This window comes from Taeniopygia guttata, chromosome 4A (assembly GCF_048771995.1).
Source record: "Taeniopygia guttata chromosome 4A, bTaeGut7.mat, whole genome shotgun sequence".
NCBI classification, from domain to species: domain Eukaryota; kingdom Metazoa; phylum Chordata; class Aves; order Passeriformes; family Estrildidae; genus Taeniopygia; species Taeniopygia guttata.
This window is the reverse complement of record NC_133029.1, coordinates 15429577-15450388: the sequence shown is the minus strand read 5'-3', so window position 1 is coordinate 15450388 and position 20812 is coordinate 15429577. Positions and strand designations below refer to the sequence as shown.

Genomic DNA, 20812 nt, shown 5'->3' with positions numbered 1-20812 from the left:
AACACCAATGCCCACAACAAATCTGTACAGCCAAGGCCACCCAGGCTGGAATAACTCAGCTGAGAAATGTCATTTATCATTCAGCTCTTCGTTGCAGAGAGATCTTTAGGGCTGGCATGTCTGTTGTGACAGATGTTTTTCCAAGGGGAGGGATCAAACCTGGCTGGTCCAGTTGCACCAATCACCCCAGTAAGGGGAACCAGCCCAGCCAGTTTACAACAGGCAGGGGTGACTGATGGGGTTTGCAGCAGGCAGGCTGTGGAAATCCTCAGCCTCTGGCTACTTCATTCCATGGCTAGTGGGACTGCTCCTGAAGCAGCTGCAGGAAGGAGAAATTACCTGTTCAGGTTGCAACATCATTTGGCTGTTTTTCTATGCAAGAGGAAATAATACACCCCTCAACCATAGTTAGGATTCCTTAGATAGAGAAACAAAGCAGCAGAGAAAAGGCTTTGGATGTTTTTTATGCATATCTCAACTTAATTCCTGTTCTGGGCAGTAAAAGTAACTGAGAGGCACAGTCTGGGTTGGGTTAGTGGGACTGCAAGGCCTCTGCCACACATTTCTTGTTCTTGCTTGTTCAGGTAGCAGTTGGGTGCCTGAAATACCTAATTTTGGTAGAAACATGTCATAAATGAAGTCCCAAACAGCAGCAGTGAGCCTCCTCCTCAGGCCTGCCCTGACCAAACACTGCCAAGCCACGAATTCATTACCCACAGGGTGTGCTTCACGTCTCTCCCAAAAATGACAGAGCCCCAAGGAACATGTCTTATAAATAACCCCTGAAAAACACCCTGCAGCCATGTTGTGGGAGGTTTTTGTTCTCTCAGCCTCCACAGGGCACAGTTATTTCACCAGGACCGGGCTGAAATAGAGAGGTACAGGATCATCTCCACGAGAGCAGAGCTAGGGTGGGAGGAACAAGCTCCAGACACTGAATCTGGCTGCCAGGGCCCCTCCAGAGCTCAGGGCTCCCCCAGTTCCCAGTGCCACTTCCCTGGAATTAAATAAATGGAGAGATGGTGCTGTTAATGAAGAATCCCATTGTTCCAGAGATGAAGAAGTGCTTGGACAATGCTCTCAGGCAGAGGGTGGGATTGTTGGGGTGCCTATGCAGGGCCAGGAGTTGGACGTTGTGGGGTCCTTTCCAACTCTATGACTTCATTAACATTTTAACTCAGGGTGCAAAAGCCAGCAAACAACTGCAGCAAAGTGTAAAATATCCACTTTTGAGAGATGAGATCTGAGGGAGGGAACATTCAGAAGCCGAAAAGGAAATGTTGGTGTTAGAAGTCTAAAGCAGTGCAGGGTTCAAAGAATGGGTCAGAGAAGGCTGAAACCCCGGCTCTGGGCAGGCTCCCTTTGATACCATCTCCTGTGCAAAGGTTTTGGTCCTTCAGTCTGAACTGGAATGGAAAATCAACAGCGGAGGAGGAAAAACACAGCTGCTCTGTTGAGCAGGGCATGTCAGCTGGGGCTGCCCTGCAGGCAACGTGCTGGGAGGAAGATCTGTAAGGCAGCAGCCAGTTGAGGAAACAAATAATATTTATATGCCCTGCCTGCCTGTGGAACTGGAAATAAAACCTCCTTGCCAGTAAGAAACTCAGCCCAACCCTCGCGGCCCCACCTGCTCTGGGGAGGGCTGGCGCTATAAAGAGCTGCGGGCGGCCAGCGGAGCTCACTCCCAGCGGCTGCGGCTCTCCGGGGAACCCTCGGCTCCCGGGGGACCATGGCAAAGAGGGTGGCCGTGGTGCTGGCTGGCTGCGGGGTGTTCGATGGCAGCGAGATCCACGAGGCTTCGGCGGTGCTGGTGCATCTCAGCCGGGAGGGGGCTCAGGTAAGAGGCACCCGCAGGGTCCTGCCCGGGCTCCTTTTCCCGACTCTGCTCCTCAGCCTCTCTCCTCCTTGTCTCTGGGACAAACTCCCCAAAATCCAAGCAGCGGTGCCTGGAGTCACTGGGAACGGCGTGGAGAACTCCCTGCTCAGTTGGGCTGTACAAAGGGATTGGAGTGGGGCTCTGCATCCAAACTCTCCAAGAGACTTTGCTGAACGCCTTCGCTTCTGGCTTCACATCCTCTTCTCTCTCCTGGTATCTCTGTTTAAAAGACAGTTTGGGCTGTTTGAAGTTCGTCTTTTTAAAATCTTCAAAGAGTAGAAGTGAAAATAGAATCAGAGAATCCCAGAATGGTTTGGATTGGGAAGGACTTTAAAGCTCATCCATTCCCATCCCCTGCCATGGGCAGGGACACCTTCTGTTGTCCCAGGGTGCTCCAAAGCCTGTCCAGCCAGACCTGGGACACTTTCAGGGATAAGAGAACAGATAGGGGTTTGTGAATTAACTTGAAGAGTAAAAATGGTGCAGCTGCTTTAAAAGTTGGGAGAGCTGCTCTGTGAGACTGGGGAAGGAGGGAGAGAAAACCTCTGGAGCATCACCCTCAGCTGTGGCCACCCAGGTGTCCGGGTCAGAGCCGACTCCCTGGGAATGGGAATTGCTCAGTGGAACACAGAGGCACAGGGGTGACCTACCTGTGCCAGCCCCCCCAGTTCCAAACCATTCCAACCCTGCCCTCGCTGTTTGGCTCCAGGATGAGACTTGGCCAGGCGTTTTCTCCACTCTGTGTAATTTTGCCTTTTCCTCTCCTGGAGCTCTGGAGCTGCTGCAGTCCTTCCATCCTGCCACATCCCAACCTAGCAGGTTCGGAGCCCATCCCTCCCTCAACCCTGGATCGGCAGGGGCCTCTAGTGGAGGAAACTCGGGCGTCATTTCAATCACAGCACAGAATGGAATATTTCAGCTGGAAGGAAGAGCTCAGTACCTCCCTCTGCACGGGAACCTGCCATGAGGTTGCCCCTCAGCTTCTTTTGTCTCCCACCTAGATAATTCTGGAGTCCTCAGCTGTTCCTCACAAGGACATTCCTTCCAGCCCTGTCCTCCTTGGGACACCTTGTTGTTCCTTAAATCCTTCTTAAATTGTGCGGCCCAGAACTGCACAAGGAGGGACAGTCCCAAAATCTGTTCACCACCCTCCACTCTTAATTTCAGAATAGAGCTTGAAAGTGCTAAAGGAAGGGAAAGCATTTTCCAGAAATAGCTTTCAGAAAACAGTTGGTAGGGAGAGGAAACCCCAAGTCTTGTCCTGGTGGGAGATGGGGTGGGTCAGCAGCTCTCTGGGTGGTCACCCAGCAAGAGAGATTTATTGGGATATGGGTGGACTCTACAGCCCCCCAGACAAACAGTTCTGGGCACAAACTACTGGAAGTTTCCTTCCTCCCTTCCCTCCTTCCTCCATGCCAGCTCTTTCCCAAGAAAGCCCCTCAGCATTCCCTCTCACTGCCTGTGCCTTTCCCACATTTCTCCATCATTCCTGAAGGATAACAGCCCTTTCCCCTCACTCCAGGCTGAGGTTTATGCTCCCAACATCCCCCAGATGCACGTGGTGGACCACGTGAAGGGGCAGCCAACGCCAGAGCAGCGCAATGTCCTGGTGGAAAGTGCCAGGATAGCCAGAGGCAACATCAAGGACCTGGCTACGCTGGATGTCAAGGGGCTGGATGCCCTCATCATTCCAGGTAGGATTGTGTGGGGTCTGCCTGTCCACAGCTCAGATATTCCATAGGTCTGGAATGATGTGGGAGTTGTGGGATGGAGAGGGACAGGCTGGAGCAGGGCTTGGAAGGAGAGACGATTTTAATTCTTTTCTTGATTCTGGACAAATGCTGCCAACCATCCAATGCACCTGAGCATTCCACCACCTGGCAAAAGTCCTGCCCTGGACATAATCTCCAGCCTAAACTGCTTCTCTTTCCTCAGGTGGCTTCGGGGTGGCAAAAAACCTGAGCACTTGGGCCACGCAGGGCAAGAACTGCAGCGTCTCCAAAGAGGTGGAGGATGTCCTGAGGGCATTCCACGCTGCCCACAAACCCATCGGGCTGTGCTGCATCTCCCCAGTGCTGGCAGCCAAAATCTTCCCGGGCTGTGAGGTGACCGTGGGACACGACACGGAGTGTGAGCAGTGAGTGTCACCCCCCGGGGGGGGGTTGGTGACAGCCACACCAGGGTCCCCCCAAAGTCCCCAGGAATCCTGGCCAGGTGGTGGAAGTCTCACAAGGAGCTGAACGCTATTGCTGAGAACTCAGCTCTGCTGCCTCCAGTGGGACCTTCAGCAACTCCAGCCCTCTTGGGGACTTAACAGGGAAAATTTTATCATTTCTCTGCACAGCAGAAGGAATGATGTAACACCCGATCTGTTTGCATTTTTGTGACTTGTTTCCACAACTCTGATGGCTTTGAATAAGACACTTTAATTAATTTAAATGTAATGTATTATTATTTTAAATTAAATATTTGCCCCCCTGAAGCCTCACAGACCTAGGGTAGTAAAAGCCTTTGCTGAGTCCAAGCTAAGCAGATCCAAGGCAGGAACAAGATGGTTACCCAAGGCTTGGGGTGGGAAGAGAGGGAGGGAATGAAACTGTCTTCAGTCCTACAGGGAAGCTGTGCTTGGATTCTCCCAAGGGCAGGCAAGGAACGTTGATGGCTTTTGCTACGAAGGGGTTTTGTCACTAGCTCAGAGGAAGTTGGTGGAAAAACCCACTCCAAACCTAAATCTAATTGTTGCCCAGGGAAGCTGTGGCTGCTCCCTTCCTGGCAGTGCCCAAGGCCAGGCTGGATGGGGCTGGCAGTAGCCTGGGACAGTGGAAGGTGTCCTTGGGCATGGTAGAGGTGGCACTGGGTGGGCTTTGAAGTCTCTTTTCACTCAAATCTTCCCAGGCTTATATTAACATGAACACTGGAGTGGGCAGAATTAGGTAGTGGAGCATCCAAAGTGGAACTTCAGGCCTCATTTTGGCTTTACTTCAGATTTTTAACTCATGTGAACAGGAGGTTTTCCTGTTGCATAGTCCTGGAGAAACTCCTCGAGCAGGAAGTCTTGGATGCTACAGAACAGGTTTTCTGCAGTGACCAGAGAATCTTCCCTCTGGCCCTTCCAGTGTAGGAGTGTAGGAGATTCCCCACTCCAGGTTTTCATTCCCCATTCCCTTGCAGGTGGCCTTATGCCAAGACTGCTGAGGCCATGAGGGAGCTGGGCTGCAGGCACGTGAACAGCCAGGTCAGCGAGGTCCACGTGGACGCCAGGAACCGCCTGGTGAGCACCAGCGCCTTCATGTGCAACGCCCCCATCCACCACGTCCACGACGGCATCGGGAAAATGGTGCGGGAAGTGCTCAGGCTGGCCTGAGCTCCCCCGGGCACCCAGCTCCTCTCCGTGGATAATGTCCTTCCCCTCACACAGCAACAGCAGAAGTGATGCTCAGGAGCTCTGCCCCAGCCCTCTGGTGGCTGCTGAGGAGGGGGAATCTCGGAGTTGTGCTCTGCCAAGGACACGTCGCTCACTGGCAGGAGCTGGGCTGGGAGCTGCCATGGGATCGTGGGATGGTTTGGGTTGGGAGGGACCTTAAAGCTCATCTTGTTCCAATCTCCTCCCCTTCCACTATCCCAGGCTGCTCCAACTTGGCCTTGGACACTTCCAGGGATCCAGGGAAAGCCACAGCTTCTCTGGGCACTCTGTGCCAGGGCCTCCCCACCCTCACAGGGAGGAATTCCATCCCAGTATCCCACCTATCCCTGCCACAGGCTCCCACAGGGCCCAGGGTCGGCTGCTCCCCAACCCCTCCCTCAGAGCAGTGAATTGTGGCCAAGGGAAGGAACCCAGTTCTGCTCCCAAATAAAAACCTGATGCTTCTACTGAATTCTGAACTCTGCTCCTGTCTCTGCCTTTCCCTCTGGATCAGGACAACCTCTGGGTCATTTGGGAAAATGATACAGGAAGAAATCCCCAGCACCATTCTCCCCCTTGTTTTGCTGGGATTTGTCAGAACCCAGACTGGAGCAGGAATGGGACACTGGTGAGAGCAGGACCAGCCCCACCAGCCAGCTCTGGTGGGAAGAGGTGAAATTCTCTTGCATTAACAGAACCAGAGAATTCCAGGTTGGAAGGATCTCAAGAGTCACCTGGTCCAACCTTTCTTGGTTAAAAATATTGTCTAGAGAAGATGTCCCAGCAGTCTGTCCTGATGGATCCCAAAGTGCCCAAACTCAGGGAATCCACCACTTCCAACAGCTGATTTTCTCATGGGGAAAAACTGTTCCATGGTGCCCATTCAGAATCTCCCCAGGAGATTCATAATTCATACAGATTATGCCTTGTCCTTTCCATGATTCCTCATAAAAAGGGAGTTTCCTTCTCCTTGTAGCCACCCTTCAAATACCAAACATGGTGACAAGATCTCCCCTGAATCTCACTTTCCCAAGGCTAAGAAAGCTCAGGTCTCTCAGCCTCTCCTCACATGGGAACTTCCCAGGCTTTGGATCATCTTTGTGGCCTCTGGATCCTCTCTAGCCTGGCCACATGGGGTTTTTTTTGGCAAAGTGGGTATCAAAACTCTTTCCACAATTCTGATGGTTTAAAATAAGATTTTATTTGAAATCCAATCCCATCTGCAGCCTCTGAGCGTTCCTGCAAGCACAAAGCCCTCAGCAGCAGCACTGGGACTTTCCTTCTGCAAAAATTTCCTTAGCCATGTGAACAGAACACAAGGTAAATTGCAGCAGTTTATTTTATTTTGAGTTTAAAGAATGCCCTAGAGAAGGGGGAAAGGGATAATCTCATAAAACAGGCTCAGAAAGGTGGATCCTGCAAATATACCATAAAAAGAGTTTACTGTAGGGCCCAAACCAAGACATAAACTCAAAATAGTTTTACACTGAGCAATAGATTGACACTGTCTGGTTTTGAGTCAACTGGAATGGTTTGGACCCATTTTTCAGTCAGAAAAGGATTTGAATTTGGTCCCAAAAATGTGATTTGTGTATTTAAAGCAGTGTAAACATCATAACCAGCAACCACATTGCTGCCTGTAAACAGTGGTGAAAACTGCTCCCAAATACCTTTAAAATTTCTAAACAAAAATATTCTACACAAAAACCTTTTAATAGAACTGACCTGTATTTTCTGCTGCCTCCAAAGAACTCAAGACACTACAAAAGTGAGGCTCCCATTCCCTAAGGAATGTACCCAAGTGCCAAGGAATAAATCCACTGGGCTTCAGTAAAGGCCGGTCTTCTTCATGATCCTCAGGAATTCCGTCTCACTCACTTGCCCATCTCCATCTCGATCTGCCTCATCAATCATCTCCTGCAAGAGATTTGGGGTCAGGATTTAGGTGTGGGCTTTACTGGGAATCACTGGATTCAGGCAGAATTCCAGCCACTCTTTAGCTGTGCTGGAGGGGACAGTGTTGGCTCAAGCTCAGACAAAATATTTCCTGAAATCTGTTTTGTTGGGTGTATTTATAGAGAAATCTGACCAGGCAGTATTACAGAAGTCCTGGGGGAAAACAAAGTGCTTGGAGCAGAGTCATTCCTTTCACATCATTGCTACTGGACAAAACTGCAACTGGATGATCCCATTCCTACATCCATGTGGGCTCAAACCCATCCTCGACCTCAAAATCCACAGGTTCCAGAAATTCCTCTCTTCCTACCAGCACAGAGAGGATTTTCCTCCCAGCTCCAGCACAAAGACCCCAAAACCACCAGGTCCAAACCTGCAGCTCTTCATCAGTGACGTTCTCCCCCAGCGCTTTGGCCACACGTTTGAGGTTTTGGAAAGAGATTTTTCCAGTTTCATCATCATCAAAGAGTTTGAAAGCTTTGAGAATCTCCTCTTTGGAATCTTTTTCAGCCTTAAGGAAGAAAGAATAAGTTTAAGGTAAAACAGGAGTGGTTCTGTTATAGGTGACACTCAAAATAATGTTATAAAAGATCTGATAGACTGAGAAACCCTTGGGAACAAATAAAGGAGCCCAGCCAGCAGGAATTACACATAAAATTCAGACAAAGACAGAGACACAACCAGAATTCCAGAATTTCAGGGATTTTTTTCTGTCCTTGCCAGCCACATATCTTTGGGATTTCACTATCAGGGTGTTCTGCTATTAAACATCTGGATTTTGAAAAGATTTTTCAAACCAGAGATTTAACTTATAAATTAGAATTCAAGGAAAGAAAACACCCTTATGCCAGACATCAACCTTCCAAAAAATCTTTCTGCAGGCCTGAGCTGGTTTCCATCTGTGAGAAAAGCTTTTTCCCCTTTTTTCAAACACAAAATTCACCCCTGTGTTGTTAAAGAAACCTATTAATGTTATCATGATTTTAACTTTTCACTGAAAAAGAAGAGAATCTGGGATAGGGATTACCCCAGCTTTTATACATTTAATTGTTAGGTTTCAAATATATAGTGCTTTAATCTCCCTGTAAACCCAAAAGGAGATAAAGTCTCCTCATCCACCTTCAAAATTCCCTTTGTTTGGAGCTGTGAAACATCCATACCATTCTCTGGGACATTGCTGCCAGGAAGTCACTGAAGCTGATTTTTCCTGTCCCTTCCTTATCGATGTCTGAGATCATTTTCTTGATCTCTTCTTTCTTAGGTTCAAACCCCAGAGCCCTCATGGCCACCTGGAAGGACAAAATAAGTTACAAATCCTACAAAATTATCACCAAAAACCACAGGAGAGGGGGGAAAAGTGAACTTCCTGTCAAAAATTCTGTGTCTTCAGGAAAACAGGGGCAGGCTGAGAGTGAGGCTGCTCTGCACTCCCATCAGGATGCAGGAAACAGGGATAGAAACATTCCTGTTCTGGAATTGTCCCTCAGCTAATCCAGGAATTTCCTACACATACTCTTATCATCTTTAACTGGTCAACCACAGGGAATTTAAATAAGTTTATTTTACATTCTGGTGATAAAAATCTTGCTGGGAAAACATTTTCCTTCTTTGATAAAGGGCCAGATAATAGCAACAACAACAATAACAATAATAATGAAGCATTGAATCCTTAATAAGAGGGGAACACCCCCCACACACCTTTTTAATGGGCACAACCCCTTTTTTTGATAATTTATGAACAGAGAAGGAGGTGGGACACAAAGCACAGAATTATACCTGAATTTTGGGCAGCCCAGCCCTAAACACACTGGATAAGAGCAGGAAAGAGCTGCAATTAAAGAGAAAACCGTGCCTTTTGCCCACTAGGTTTTCTGCCGGAGGGAGGAGGGGGAAAACCCAGGAAAACTGATGTGCTTTTTGAGGTTATTTGAACATTTATGGCCCTGTTCCCTTATAGCCTCAGTGACTTCCAGCCGCAGGGAAAACCCGACCTTCAGCTCCTTGACATCGATGCTGCCGCTGCCGTCGGCGTCGAAGAGCTCGAAGGCGTTGCGGATCTCCCGCTGCTGCTCCTCCGGCAGCTCCAGCCTGGGGCTCCCCTTCTTCCTCTGGGCCGCGGCTCCCAGCGACGCCTTCTTAAAGCCGCAGGCCTCGGCAAGGCACGGCCGGCTCGGGGGGGAACGGGGAACCTGGGGGACTCGGTCCTGTCACTGCCCCCGAGCCCCTTCACTGCCCCCGAGTCCCCATCACTGCCCCCGAGTCCCCATCACTGCCCCCGAGTCCCCATCACTGACCCTGAGCTCCATCCCTGCCCCTGAGCTTCCTCACAACTCCTGAGCCCAAATCACAGCCTCTCAACCCCCCCTCAGTGCCCCTGAGCCCACATCACAGCCCCTGAGCCCCCCTCAGTGCCCCTGAGCCCACATCACAGCCCCTGAGCCCCCCTCAGTGCCCCTGAGCCCAAATCACAGCCTCTCAACCCCCCCTCAGTGCCTCTGAGCCCCATCACTGTCCCTGAGCTCCATCACCGACCCTGAGCCCCCATCACAACTCCTGAGCCCCATCACAGCCCCTGAGCCCAAATCACAGCCTCTCAGCCCCCCTCAGTGCCCTTGAGCCCCCCTCCAAGCCCCTGAGCCCACATCACACCCCCTGAGCTCCCTCAGTGCCCCTAAGCCCCCTCATTGCCCCGCGTCCACCACGGCCCCTGAGACCCCATCACAGTTCTGGAGCCCCCTCCCAGCTCCTGAGTCTCCTCAGTGCCCTCCCAGCCCCTTCACCGCCCACAGCCGCTCCCGAGCCCTCACGGCCGCTCCCCGCCCTCACCATCCCGCCGCCTACAGCCGGCCAGCCGCAATATCGCGCCCTCCCATTGGCTGTCGCCCCCACGCCGTTGCTATGGCGACGCGCGGTCCTATTGGCTGGCGTGACGGCGGAGCTAAAGATGAATGAGAGCGTGGCGGAAAGCTCCTCCTTCCTTCAACGCGATTGGCCGGAGTGAAGAAGGGCTAGACCAATCAGCGAGCGGGAGCGGACTGGCGCGATGCTCGCCCCAGGGAAAGAGGCGGGAACAGGGTGAGCGGGGCGTGGTCTGTGCTAAAGCGCGGTGCTGATTGGCGGAGAGCAGGAAGGGGGCGTGGCCTGGGTGTGACCGGGGCGTGGCCGGAGCTCCCTGAGGGCGGCGGCGGCGAGAGGGGACCGGGAGGGTCCGGGAAAGGTGCTGGGAACGGCGGGGAGCGGGCTGGGCTGTGGGACAGGGCCTGAGGGAACGGGGAAGGAGCTGGGAACGGCGGGGAGCGGGCTGGGCTGTGCGACACGGCCTGAGGGAACGGCGGGGAACGGGCCGGGCTGTGGGACATGGCCTAAGGGAACGGCGGGGAGCGGGCTGGGCTGTGGGACAGGGCCTGCGGGAACAGCGGGGAGCGGGCTGGGCTGTGGGACAGGGCCTGCGGGAACGGCGGGGAGCGGGCTGGGCTGTGGGACACGGCCTGAGGGAACGGCGGGGAGCGGGCTGGGCTGTGGGACACGGCCTGAGGGAACGGCGGGGAGCGGGCTGGGCTGTGGCACACGGCCTGGGAGCTGTGCCGCGGCAGGTCCTGGGGCCATGGGGAGGGTCCCGGGGACTGTGGATGAGGTCCAGAAGGCCGAGGGTGGAAGGACGGGGGCTCTGCGACGGGGCTGAAAGAGCTGAGGGGAACTGCAGTGCATAAAGTGCATTTTGGAGAGGGATGAGGTGCTGGGGGACAGGGGGTGGAAGAGGGAACAGGTGGAGGGCGATTGCTCTGTGCCCCTGCTTTAAAGCAACTCGATGCTGCAGGTGGACAGGCACTGATCCCGCCTCTTCTTGGCTTTTTCCTTGGAATTTCAAAGGGGTTTCAGAAAAATCAGTACCAAAGAGCCAGGCCAGCACGTGTAGTTGCTGATCTAGTTTGGAAAAACAGGGAGAATTAACTCCCTCTCTTCTATCCTTCTTCAGCATAGTGGCTTCAAAGTTTGATTTCTGTCACTAGAAATGTGTTATTTTATTGGGAATAAAAGAATATTCTCCCTTTTTTCAAGGTTTCTGGTGGACAGTGCCTTACCCAAGCCATGGCCACACGCCTCAGATCGGTGAGTTGGGGCCTCAAGTAGTGCTTGGGGAAGTTTTGTCTTGCAGAAACAAATCCATAAACATTCTGCACATCATTAGGGAAGCCATGAGGCTGATCCTGCATTAATGGTAATTCTGAGGAGAAAACATGATTTTCCAAGGTATAATTTGGATAGGTTGAATTGATACCTTAAAAACAATATAGATGTGTAGCTTGGCTTGCCATAAATATTATGCTGTGCAATATCAAATTATAGAAGGTTTATAATAAAATTATATATTATTGTGGATCCCCTGGCAGTGTCCAAGGCCAGGTTCGATGTGGCTTGGAGCAACATGGGACAGTGGAAGGTGTCCCTGCCCATGGCAGAGGTGGAATAAAATGAGCTTTAAAATCTCTCCCAACCCAAATCAGTCTGGGGTTCTGGGATTCCTTTGGAGCCTCTGCAATGCTCTGGGGCTCAGAGGCAGAGGGCAGCATTCTGCTGCAGTAAAACTTCACTTCAAGCACATCTCGAAGCAGTTCGGGTGCTCTTGGTTCCTGGAGAGTGCTGGGCGATCAGGGAATGTCAGAACAGTGTGGGGTGGAAGGGACCTAATGGAAAAGGGTGCAGGGAAAAGGAAAATGTCAGTGGAAGGGAGTGACTGCCTTTGAGGAGAGGCTGAAACAGTTTCTGGCTCCTCAGCAGCCATCCCCCCTCTGAGTCCCCTCATCTTCTCCAAAGCACATCCCAGAATGCCACATCTGCTCCACATTGGCTGAACACTTCCAGGGCTGGGGGCTCCAAACCTCCCTGGGCAGCCCCTTCCAGGGTTTGGCCTCTCTTGGAGTGAAGGAATTTCTCTACTCTCTGCTTTGCTTCTCCCCTGGCTCAGCCTGGGGCCGTTCCCTCTCCTTCTGTTCCCTGGAGCAGAGCCCGACCCTTATTGTAAATGCAGGCAAACCCAATGGGAAGAAATGATGATGTTTGACTCAATTCAGAAGGCTGAATTATTTCTTTATTATAACTATGCTAAAATACATTAATATACTGTATAAAAGGAGGATACTAAAACTACATACTACTTTCTCTGACTCTTATCTCTAACACAACTTGTGACCCTCTCTGAGAGTCCAGCCCCAGGTGGGTTGAATTGGCCATCAGGCTCAAACAATCCTCACCAGAATCCAATCAAGCACTCACTCCAGGTAAACAATTCTCCAAACACATTCCACACAGGAAAAACAAGGAGCAGAAGTATAAATTGTTTTCTCTTTCATTTCTCTCTGTGCACCTCTATGGAAAATCCTGAGAGGGAGAGAATGTGCTTGCCAAGACCCCCCCCTCCTGTCAGGAGTTGTTCAGAGCCAGAAGGGCCCCCCTGAGCCTCCTTTTCTCCAGGCTGAGCCCCTTTCCCAGCTGCTCCTCACAGGAGCTCCAGGCCCTGATCAGACTGTCCTTTGCATGGCCCATCCCAAATAACTGCTCCAGCTTTGATGTAACTCAGGGAACTCCTCACATTTCTCTTGTGGATCGCCCAACACTTGGCAGCAGAACTTTTGTTTGAGGATGTGGCCTTCAAAGAGTTGTGAACAATCATTGTCTTTGTGTGGCTCCCTGAGAACTCTCTGCTGAGGGGGGGTTGTGTTACAACCAGGAGGGAAACTCTTTCCAGCAGCACAGAGCATTCTTTGTGTAACTCCCTCAACTGACCCTATAGAAAGTAGGAACCCTCAGACTCAGGGCTTGGATGTTCTGTGCTGGCAGTGAGGTCGTTGGTCTCAGTCCAGTCAGATGAGTGGCCAGACTGAACTCTGTTAATTAGTGACACCAATCACTGATTTACAAAGCTTAAAGAAAAAGAAAGGAAGAACTAATGGCTCTAAAGGACAGCCCCTGCCTTTACCTGGTTGCTTTCTTGGCTGTGAGTGTCACAGATTCTGATAATGGTGATGGTTTTGATGTTTGAGTCAGCTGTGGCAGGAGGCTGAAGCAAATCACAGAATCATCCCAGAGTCCCAGACTGCTCTGGGTTGGGAGGGACCTTAAAGCCCATCCAGTGCCACCCCTGTGGTGGCAGGGACACTTCCCACTGCCCCAGGCTGCTCCAGCCTGGCCTTGGGCACTGCCAGGGATCCAGGGGCAGCCCCAGCTGCTCTGGGCACCCTGTGCCAGGGCCTGCCCACACACCCAGGGGACAATTCCTTCCCAATATCCCAATATCCCATCCATCCCTGCCCTCTGGCACTGGAAGCCTTTCCTTGAGTCCTGCCTCTCCATGCTCCTGTAAATCATCTCTCTTCATTGTGCATGCAGGCTCCCTTCAAATTTTCTTCTTTTCCTCCCCTCCTCCCTGAGCCTCTTGGTTGTGAGCATGAGGCAGAGTCCTTCCAAAATCCCAAAATCAAAGTGTCTTCACTCATACCTCCCTGGGACAGCACAGAGCTTTGATGTCTGAGTTCAGATCCCTCTGGTGGAGCTGCTGAGCAGAATTCCAGCTCACTGAGCCCCAGGAAAGCTGAGGCCAGTCTGCTGTGTGTGCTGTGTGCTAGGGAGGTTCTCCCTGTCCTGTCCCTGTCCCTGCAGGCTGGCAGGAGCTGCACCGTGATCGGGGGCTCGGGGTTCCTGGGGCAGCACATGGTGGAGCAGCTGCTGGCCAAGGGCTACAGCGTCAACGTCTTCGACATCCAGCAGAGCTTTGAGAGTGAGCAGGTGACCTTCTTCCTGGGAGACCTGTGTGACAAGGAGGTGAGGAAGGACTGGCTGCAAATTAACAGCCTTGCACTTGCACTTTTCCTTGGAAGCCTCTGAAGCAAACAGATCTGGTGTCCGATGTCTGGATTCTGCTTCGAGCTGAAGAAGGCAGGACTGCTTTGTGCCTGGTGTTTTACATTACTGTTAGCTGAGATTTACAGGGTAATTACAGCCCCTGGGCTAATTGCAGGAGGCTCTCCCAGCTCTTCTCAGCTCCCTGAGAATGGCACGACTCATATTCCCAACAGTCAGGGTGGGATGAGTGGGAGCCTTGGCCAAGGCTTGTGTGAGCCATGTGGGAGGTGATTTTGGGACAGTCACCTGCACTCAGCCAGTGCCATGGGGAGCTTTAAACCTGCTGCTTCCTCAGTGTCTCAACTCCAGGTAGTCCTGAGCCTTGTACCAGCACCTGGGGATTGCAGGGAGCACAGCCTGGACAGCCTCCAGCTCTGGGGAAGCTCCCAGGATTTCTCTGGGGAACAGGATGTGCTGTGTGCTGAGGACAGGAATTGTGGAGATCCTGGTTGCTAATCCCATTCCTGCTGTCCACCTTTATGGAGGGAACATGACTTGAAATGCAGCTGTTCCCATGAAAAAAGAGCTGGTTTATTTCCCTGCTGTTATTTTTTTCCTGGTATCTGCTGTGGCTGTTGCTCCATTCCCTTCTCCCCCTGGTTTCCTGCAGGCTCTGCTGCCAGCCCTACAAGGAGTGTCCATGGTGTTCCACTGTGCCTCACCAGCCCCTTCCAGTGACAACAGGGAGCTGTTCTACAAGGTGAATTTTATGGGAACCAAGGCAGTCATTGAAGCCTGCAGAGAAGCTGGAGTGCAGGTAAAGCTGGAAAAGCCCTGGAGACCAGGAGAGGCTGATGGACTTTGTACCACTGGCAGCACAAGCCACTTGTCTGAGAGGGGGACAAAGGGCTCTGTGATACTGAATTCCCACCTGGTCCATGAAAACCAGTGGAAGGGCAACTCTGTGGGTCTCCTGCTTAGTGTAAATTCAATCCCTGCTTGCCACAGAAAACCACATTGTGATTGGAATGGAAAAGCATCCATTAAAATCTGTCCTACCTGGGAGTCACCCTGGGAGAACACCACCTCACAGGTGGCTGCTTTCCTGCTGTCCTAAGGGGACAGCCCCAGAGATGGCTTTTCCAGCAGTGGGAATATTCATGGCATTGATGAGTTCCTCACCATGGAATGAGGAGGAACACACTTGTGCCAAAATCCCAGTGCCATTTGGTTTAGAAAGTCAATTGCCCACAAAAGAAAGAGCCTGAGGAAGCCAGCCTGAAATTGGAGACTGAATTTTCTCCTTAAATTACTTTGATATACCATAAGTTTTCATTTAAATTCATTTATTTAATTTCTTTTAAATATATTACTTACATTACTTTAATTTAATTTATTTAATTTAAATCACCAAACAAAAACATCCAAGGGTTGGTTTTTTTTTTGTTGGTTTTTTTTTTTTTTTTTGTTTAATCCACTGTGATCTGTTATTGCCAAGATGAGCAAATCTTTCTTTAAAACACTGGGTGTGTGTTATGTGTTCTAAGACTCTGATTTTCCTGGAGATGTTTCCCCTGGATACGCTGCTTTGGGGGTTTGTTGGAATGTTTTAATCTCCTTTAGGTAGCACTAAATGATAGGACAGAATAATTAAAAAGGGGGAGTTCTCTTACCTGCAGTTTCTGTTAATTTTCTCTTAGGTTATTTTCTGTAGGATCAGTTGATTAAATATTATTATAATTATTATCTTTACTAAGCCTTTGTAAATAATGACCCTTTTATTTTAGGCTTTAAACAACTCTTTTCTTCCCTATCTCCTGCAGAAATTGGTATTAACCAGCAGTGCCAGTGTAGTTTTTGAGGGCACAGACATAAAAAATGGCTCGGAAGATCTCCCTTATGCACAAAAACCTATTGATTACTACACAGAGACGAAGATCCTGCAGGAAAAGGTATTTGTCAATGGTTAAATTGTTATTTTTGGATGTATTCACTTATAAAAAGAGAATAAAATCAAACTGTGGCATGAATTGCCACAGAGGCTGAATGAAATGCTGTGTGACACTGCAGAGGTGGTTCCAGCACTGCCAGAGGAGTCACTGCCATGGAAGAGCCATGGGATAATCCCACTTCTCACCTGCCACACCTTTGGTTTAACAGCACTCAGGGGAGGTTTTTGTACTCTCTGCTGCTTTTCCTGATTTGCAGCCTGAATTTAGAGTTGGGAATGTGAAAAAAGGCACTGAGTTAGGAGGAGAGGAGGTGGGAATGTGGCCTGAACTAAGGGGGACAGGCCATTACTGAAAATATTAGTGTTAAAAAAAGATCTCCAAACATCTGAGAGTTCACTGCTTTGAACACTTGCACAGCACCAATATCTGCTCTTCTCATGTTCTTACTGCTGCAGCATCTGGGGTTTAAATATGGGAAAACAATGTTTTCAATCAAAGGCAACAGACCTTTTTTGGATCCTTTTCCCATGGCTTGCATTTCAACTGTGGGAAGAATCTGTACTTTTTGTGCCAGAAGAATTGAGAGTCCCTTCCATGCTTATGCTGACAGTGTGAGAGGCTGGAAGGAATTTCCTCCACAAGTGCTTAATTAATTTTAATTGTGCAAACATCTGTTCCTTCCCCAGCACTTTGCAGTAAGTGATAAAGGGGAAGCTGAGCAGCAGCAATCAGGGGTAGCCCCAGTGCTGGTGATTATGGCTTTGTTTTGTGGGAGCTGAAAGGATTTTTCTGTGCCATAGAAATTCCAGCAGCTGCTGGAAATGAAAATACGTTCAGGAACTCCTGGGAGGATGAAATCTGCTCCAGAGCTGCTGAATGTGCTGCTGGAGCTCCAAGGAGATGGGATCATTCCCTCCTGAGGCTGATCCAGGAGGGCTGGGGTGGGTATAGCTGCTGGGAAGGACAGAAATGGAATTCCTGAGTGTCCTCTACTCCAGCTCATGCACAGAGTTCATGGAGTGAAGGAGCTTGGAAAGCTCCTCTGGCTTCTGGGGTGTCCTTTGTCAATTTATTAGTGCTCAACCATAAAAACCAGGTTTTGTCTGGTTTTCTTGTCAAGAACTGGGAAGAGAGGTGGGAACAAAGGAAGGATCACTTGGAAAGAGAAGAGGGGATAATAATTCTTCCACTTGGTCCTTCCCAAGGACATGGGGAGCCCCCAGCCCCTTCAGTGATGATCATGGGATGTTGGAGCCTGGTTCCTGAGAATTTCAGATTTTCTGTGCTGCCAGGCACTGACCCCCAGGAGAACACTGCACTGACCTGAGGCCATGGAGAAGGCTCCCAAAATGGAATGACAGAACTGGAATTGTGGGTTTGGAGTTTGAGTAGAAGTGTGTGATATCACAGGGTGGAAAACTTAGAGTTTAAGGTCTTAAATATATAGAGCTAAGATGGAGATTTCAGTATGGAGTCTGGTCCTTCTTCTTCACCTTCTTCTCCATGGGTTTGGGTGGTTTTGTGTAATTGGATAAAAAAACCTGCATTGCAGGCCATAGGTGGTTGGTTATTGGGTTAAAACTAAAATTTATTTAGGTGTCATTTCTTAATTGGAGAGTTTAGCCTTAAAAGGCCCTGTAGGGAGAGAGATAGGGCTCCATTTTCAGTTTGTTAGAGTGAAGTGCTGTAGAACTCAGGGTTTGGGAGACTGTAACACAGATAAAAACTAATAAACTTTTGAGTCCCAACAAGAAATACCATCTCAGACATTTAATCCCAACCTTGGCAGAAAAGTTAAGACTCCACAGTGGGTTGCATTGCTGAGCTCTGTTTTCCTTCTTGATTTTCTTCTCTTTCCTTACAGGAGGTGCTCAGTGCAAACGACCCAGACAACAATTTCTTCACCACTGCAATCCGTCCCCACGGAATATTTGGTCCCAGAGACCCTCAGCTGGTTCCCATCCTCATCCAGGCAGCTCGGAGTGGCAAAATGAAGTTCATCATTGGGTGAGCAAGGCCCAGGCATTGGGCAAAGTCAATGCTGGCTCTACAAAGCCCTTTTGGAATGGAGCAAAAGGAAATCATTTGTGTTGTTTCTTTTATTTTTCACTTTCCTTTTTTTTTGTCCTTAAAAATCCTGTCTTAGGGGCTCACTTCCTGCCATGGTGAGTGTCCATAATGCCAGAGGAATATCCATGAGGAAAGCTGGCATGGCTGGAGCTGTTAAAGGGCTGTGCCATTAATATGAGGCAGCTCAGATTACTTGCAGTTAATTTATACCACTCGTGGTATTTGAGGTTCTGGCAATTAAAATCCCTATTAAATGTGAAGTACTAAAAGTATAGCCTGAAATTGCAGCACCAGAGAGTGGGGAAAGGGGAAATTTGGGATTAATTTATCCTGGTAGAAGTCCTTCCTTTTGCCACAAGCAGATTCTCAGCCCAGCTTGCCCTGGGGCTAAATTCCTTTTCTGTGTGCAGGGATGGAAAGAACTTGGTGGATTTCACCTACGTGGAGAACGTGGTGCATGGGCACATCCTGGCTGCAGAAAAGCTGCACAAAGGCTCTCCCCTGTGTGGAAAGGTGAGGAAGGAGGGGAGGGGAGGGAAGGGATCCCCACCCTCTGCTGCAGGATCCATGCTGACTCCTGAGGATCATGGGCATCCATCCTCTAGGCCAGCAGCTCCAGGTTTTCCCTCTGTGGTGAGCATTGTGTGCTCACAGTGTCAGCTCACCAGGGCTAAGCTGGATGGATGTCCTGGAATTTCCAGCTCCAAAACTCCTTGTGAAGGGCAAGCCAGGCAGAACTGGGGGCAGCCAGGAGGCACCCATGGAAACAGCAGCTTTTGGGACACAGTTCAGAACAGGAGGAGCTTTTCCAGCTTTTCCTGGTCCTACCATTCTCTGGGCACACTGGGGTGTTTTAACCTGTCTGCTCTGTGCTGTGGCAGCCAGTTGGGTTGACATTTATGAGGCATCTTGGCCTCTGGAGTGCTGGAAGTAGCTGATTTCCTTGGAAAAGCAGGGATTCCCCCCTCTTCACACAGAGGTGGGCAATGCAAAGCAGTTTGTCAGGACAATGTGCTGTGGCCCAGGTCAGGGGGGTCATGTCCTCAGCATGAGCAGGAGAGGGGCCAGCACAGAGCCAGACATGGGGAATCCACCATGATTTTAAGCCCTGGCTTCTCCTCTCCCTCTCTTCCAGGCCTTTCACATCACCAACGATGAACCAATTCCCTTCTGGACGTTCATGTCCCGGATCCTGACCGGCCTGGACTACGACCCTCCCAAGTACCACATTCCTTACTGGCTGGCCTATTACCTGTCCCTGCTGCTGTCCCTGCTGCTGGCCCTGCTCAGGCCTCTGGTGACCATCAAAGCCACCTTCACGCCCATGAGGGTGGCCCTGGCTGGGACCTTCCACTACTACAGCTGTGAGAGGGCCAAGAGTGCCATGGGCTACAGGCCCGTGGTCAGCCTGGACGAGGCCATTGCCAGGACTGTGCAGAGCTACCCCGGCCTGCGCCGGGCCAGGGCCTGACAGCCCTGCCTGGAGCCTCTCCCACCTGACTGCCATCATTCCTGACACTTAACATGGAGCAAACATCACCAGTTCCCACGAAAGAGGAGTTTTCCTGAGATCCCTGCTCCTCCTCCTCACAGTGTGGGAGCTGTGCTGAGAGTTTGTTTTTTGGATGTGGCCTCTTGTTTGGAAACAGCTGCTGAACTCTCTGGGCTGTGAATGAACACCCTGCTGTGCCCTCTTCAATCCCGAGCAGGCACACCAGCATTCCTGCTCTGCTCCCTCCACCCCTGTCCCCTGTTTTGTTGCTCTGGTGACAGCAGCCATCCCTTCCCAGAGCTGCAGGCTGGGTCACAAACACTTCCTGTGGCTGGCTCCCCTCTGTGTTTTGGCTTTGCTCTCCACAGGAGAGCCCCGTGCCAAAAAGGACTTCTGCCACTGTCTCTTAAATCATTGCAGCTCTTCTGGTTTTCCCTCTATGATCAGGGCGTGGTTTGGCTTCTCCCTGAGGCAGCAGAAGGAACCCATAAGGAATGTGTTCCGTTGTCCATACAGGATTTATTTCTGTTCCAAAAGAACCCAAATGAATCACACAGAGATGACTTTGCAGCTCTGTGTCCCATGTCTGAGAGGGCAGATCCCACTCTCAGCACAAACAGGATGTTAATGATTCCCTTTTGGGGGCAGAGATCTTTGGCAGCTGCCTGACAGCAGCCCCAGCACTGTTTTACCACAACTCCCTTCCCACCAGATCGGCAGTGCTGGGAAGATTCTGCAGCACCAAGCTCCTCCTCCCTGCCCTGTCTGTGCTGGTCACAGGGATTTTTGGTGCTCTGACCACTTAGTCCATGAAAAAACCTCTTTTCCACAAGGAAATGGATACAAAGCAACGGTCCCCAAGCTGTTTCCACTGACTTGTATATTAAATGTTCTTTGCCCTCTAATCTTTCTAAGCACTTCAGTTCTGGTTTGGTTTTAAATGAGGGGTTTAGGTTAGAGCTGGAATTTTGCCCTGTGCAAATTCCTGGATTACTGTGAGTTCTGGTGTTTCAAATTTCAGAAGGATGGGATGTGCCTCAGTCACAGAATTATGGAATCCCAGGATGGTTTGGGGTGGGAGGGACCTTAAAGCTCACCCCATTCTACCCCCAAGGATACCTTCTACTATCCCAGGTTGCTCCAATCCCACTCCAGCCTGGCCCTGGACACTGCCAGGGATCCAGGGGCAGCCACAACCTCAGGCACAAGGAGCTTTAACCTCA

At 50.5% G+C, this 20812-nt stretch overlaps 3 protein-coding genes across 4 annotated transcripts; 2 read left to right on the top strand and 1 right to left on the bottom strand.

Annotated features, from left to right (window-relative positions):
- The first annotated feature begins 1640 nt into the window (after positions 1 to 1640).
- Positions 1641 to 5751, top strand: LOC100230348 (putative glutamine amidotransferase-like class 1 domain-containing protein 3B, mitochondrial). Its single transcript, XM_002198938.6, has 4 exons — positions 1641 to 1837; positions 3399 to 3570; positions 3812 to 4013; positions 5048 to 5751. Exons 1-4 carry the CDS (start codon positions 1730 to 1732, stop codon positions 5238 to 5240), a joined length of 675 nt encoding a protein of 224 aa, XP_002198974.3. The 5' UTR covers positions 1641 to 1729; the 3' UTR covers positions 5241 to 5751.
- A 704-nt stretch (positions 5752 to 6455) lies between these two features.
- CETN2 (centrin 2) lies at positions 6456 to 10096 on the bottom strand. 2 transcript variants are annotated; one of them, NM_001245866.2, is given in 5 exon segments: positions 6456 to 7196; positions 7609 to 7746; positions 8396 to 8524; positions 9227 to 9424; positions 10062 to 10096. In NM_001245866.2, coding segments are annotated over 5 exon segments (558 nt in total). In that variant the 5' UTR covers positions 10065 to 10096; the 3' UTR covers positions 6456 to 7106.
- A 264-nt stretch (positions 10097 to 10360) lies between these two features.
- Positions 10361 to 20494, top strand: NSDHL (NAD(P) dependent 3-beta-hydroxysteroid dehydrogenase NSDHL). Its single transcript, XM_030272818.4, has 8 exons — positions 10361 to 10452; positions 11295 to 11345; positions 13893 to 14054; positions 14746 to 14892; positions 15899 to 16027; positions 17892 to 18034; positions 18508 to 18610; positions 19233 to 20494. The coding sequence occupies exons 2-8, from the start codon at positions 11325 to 11327 to the stop codon at positions 19566 to 19568; spliced, it is 1041 nt and encodes a 346-aa protein (XP_030128678.2). The 5' UTR covers positions 10361 to 10452; positions 11295 to 11324; the 3' UTR covers positions 19569 to 20494.
- Positions 20495 to 20812: the final 318 nt, after the last annotated feature.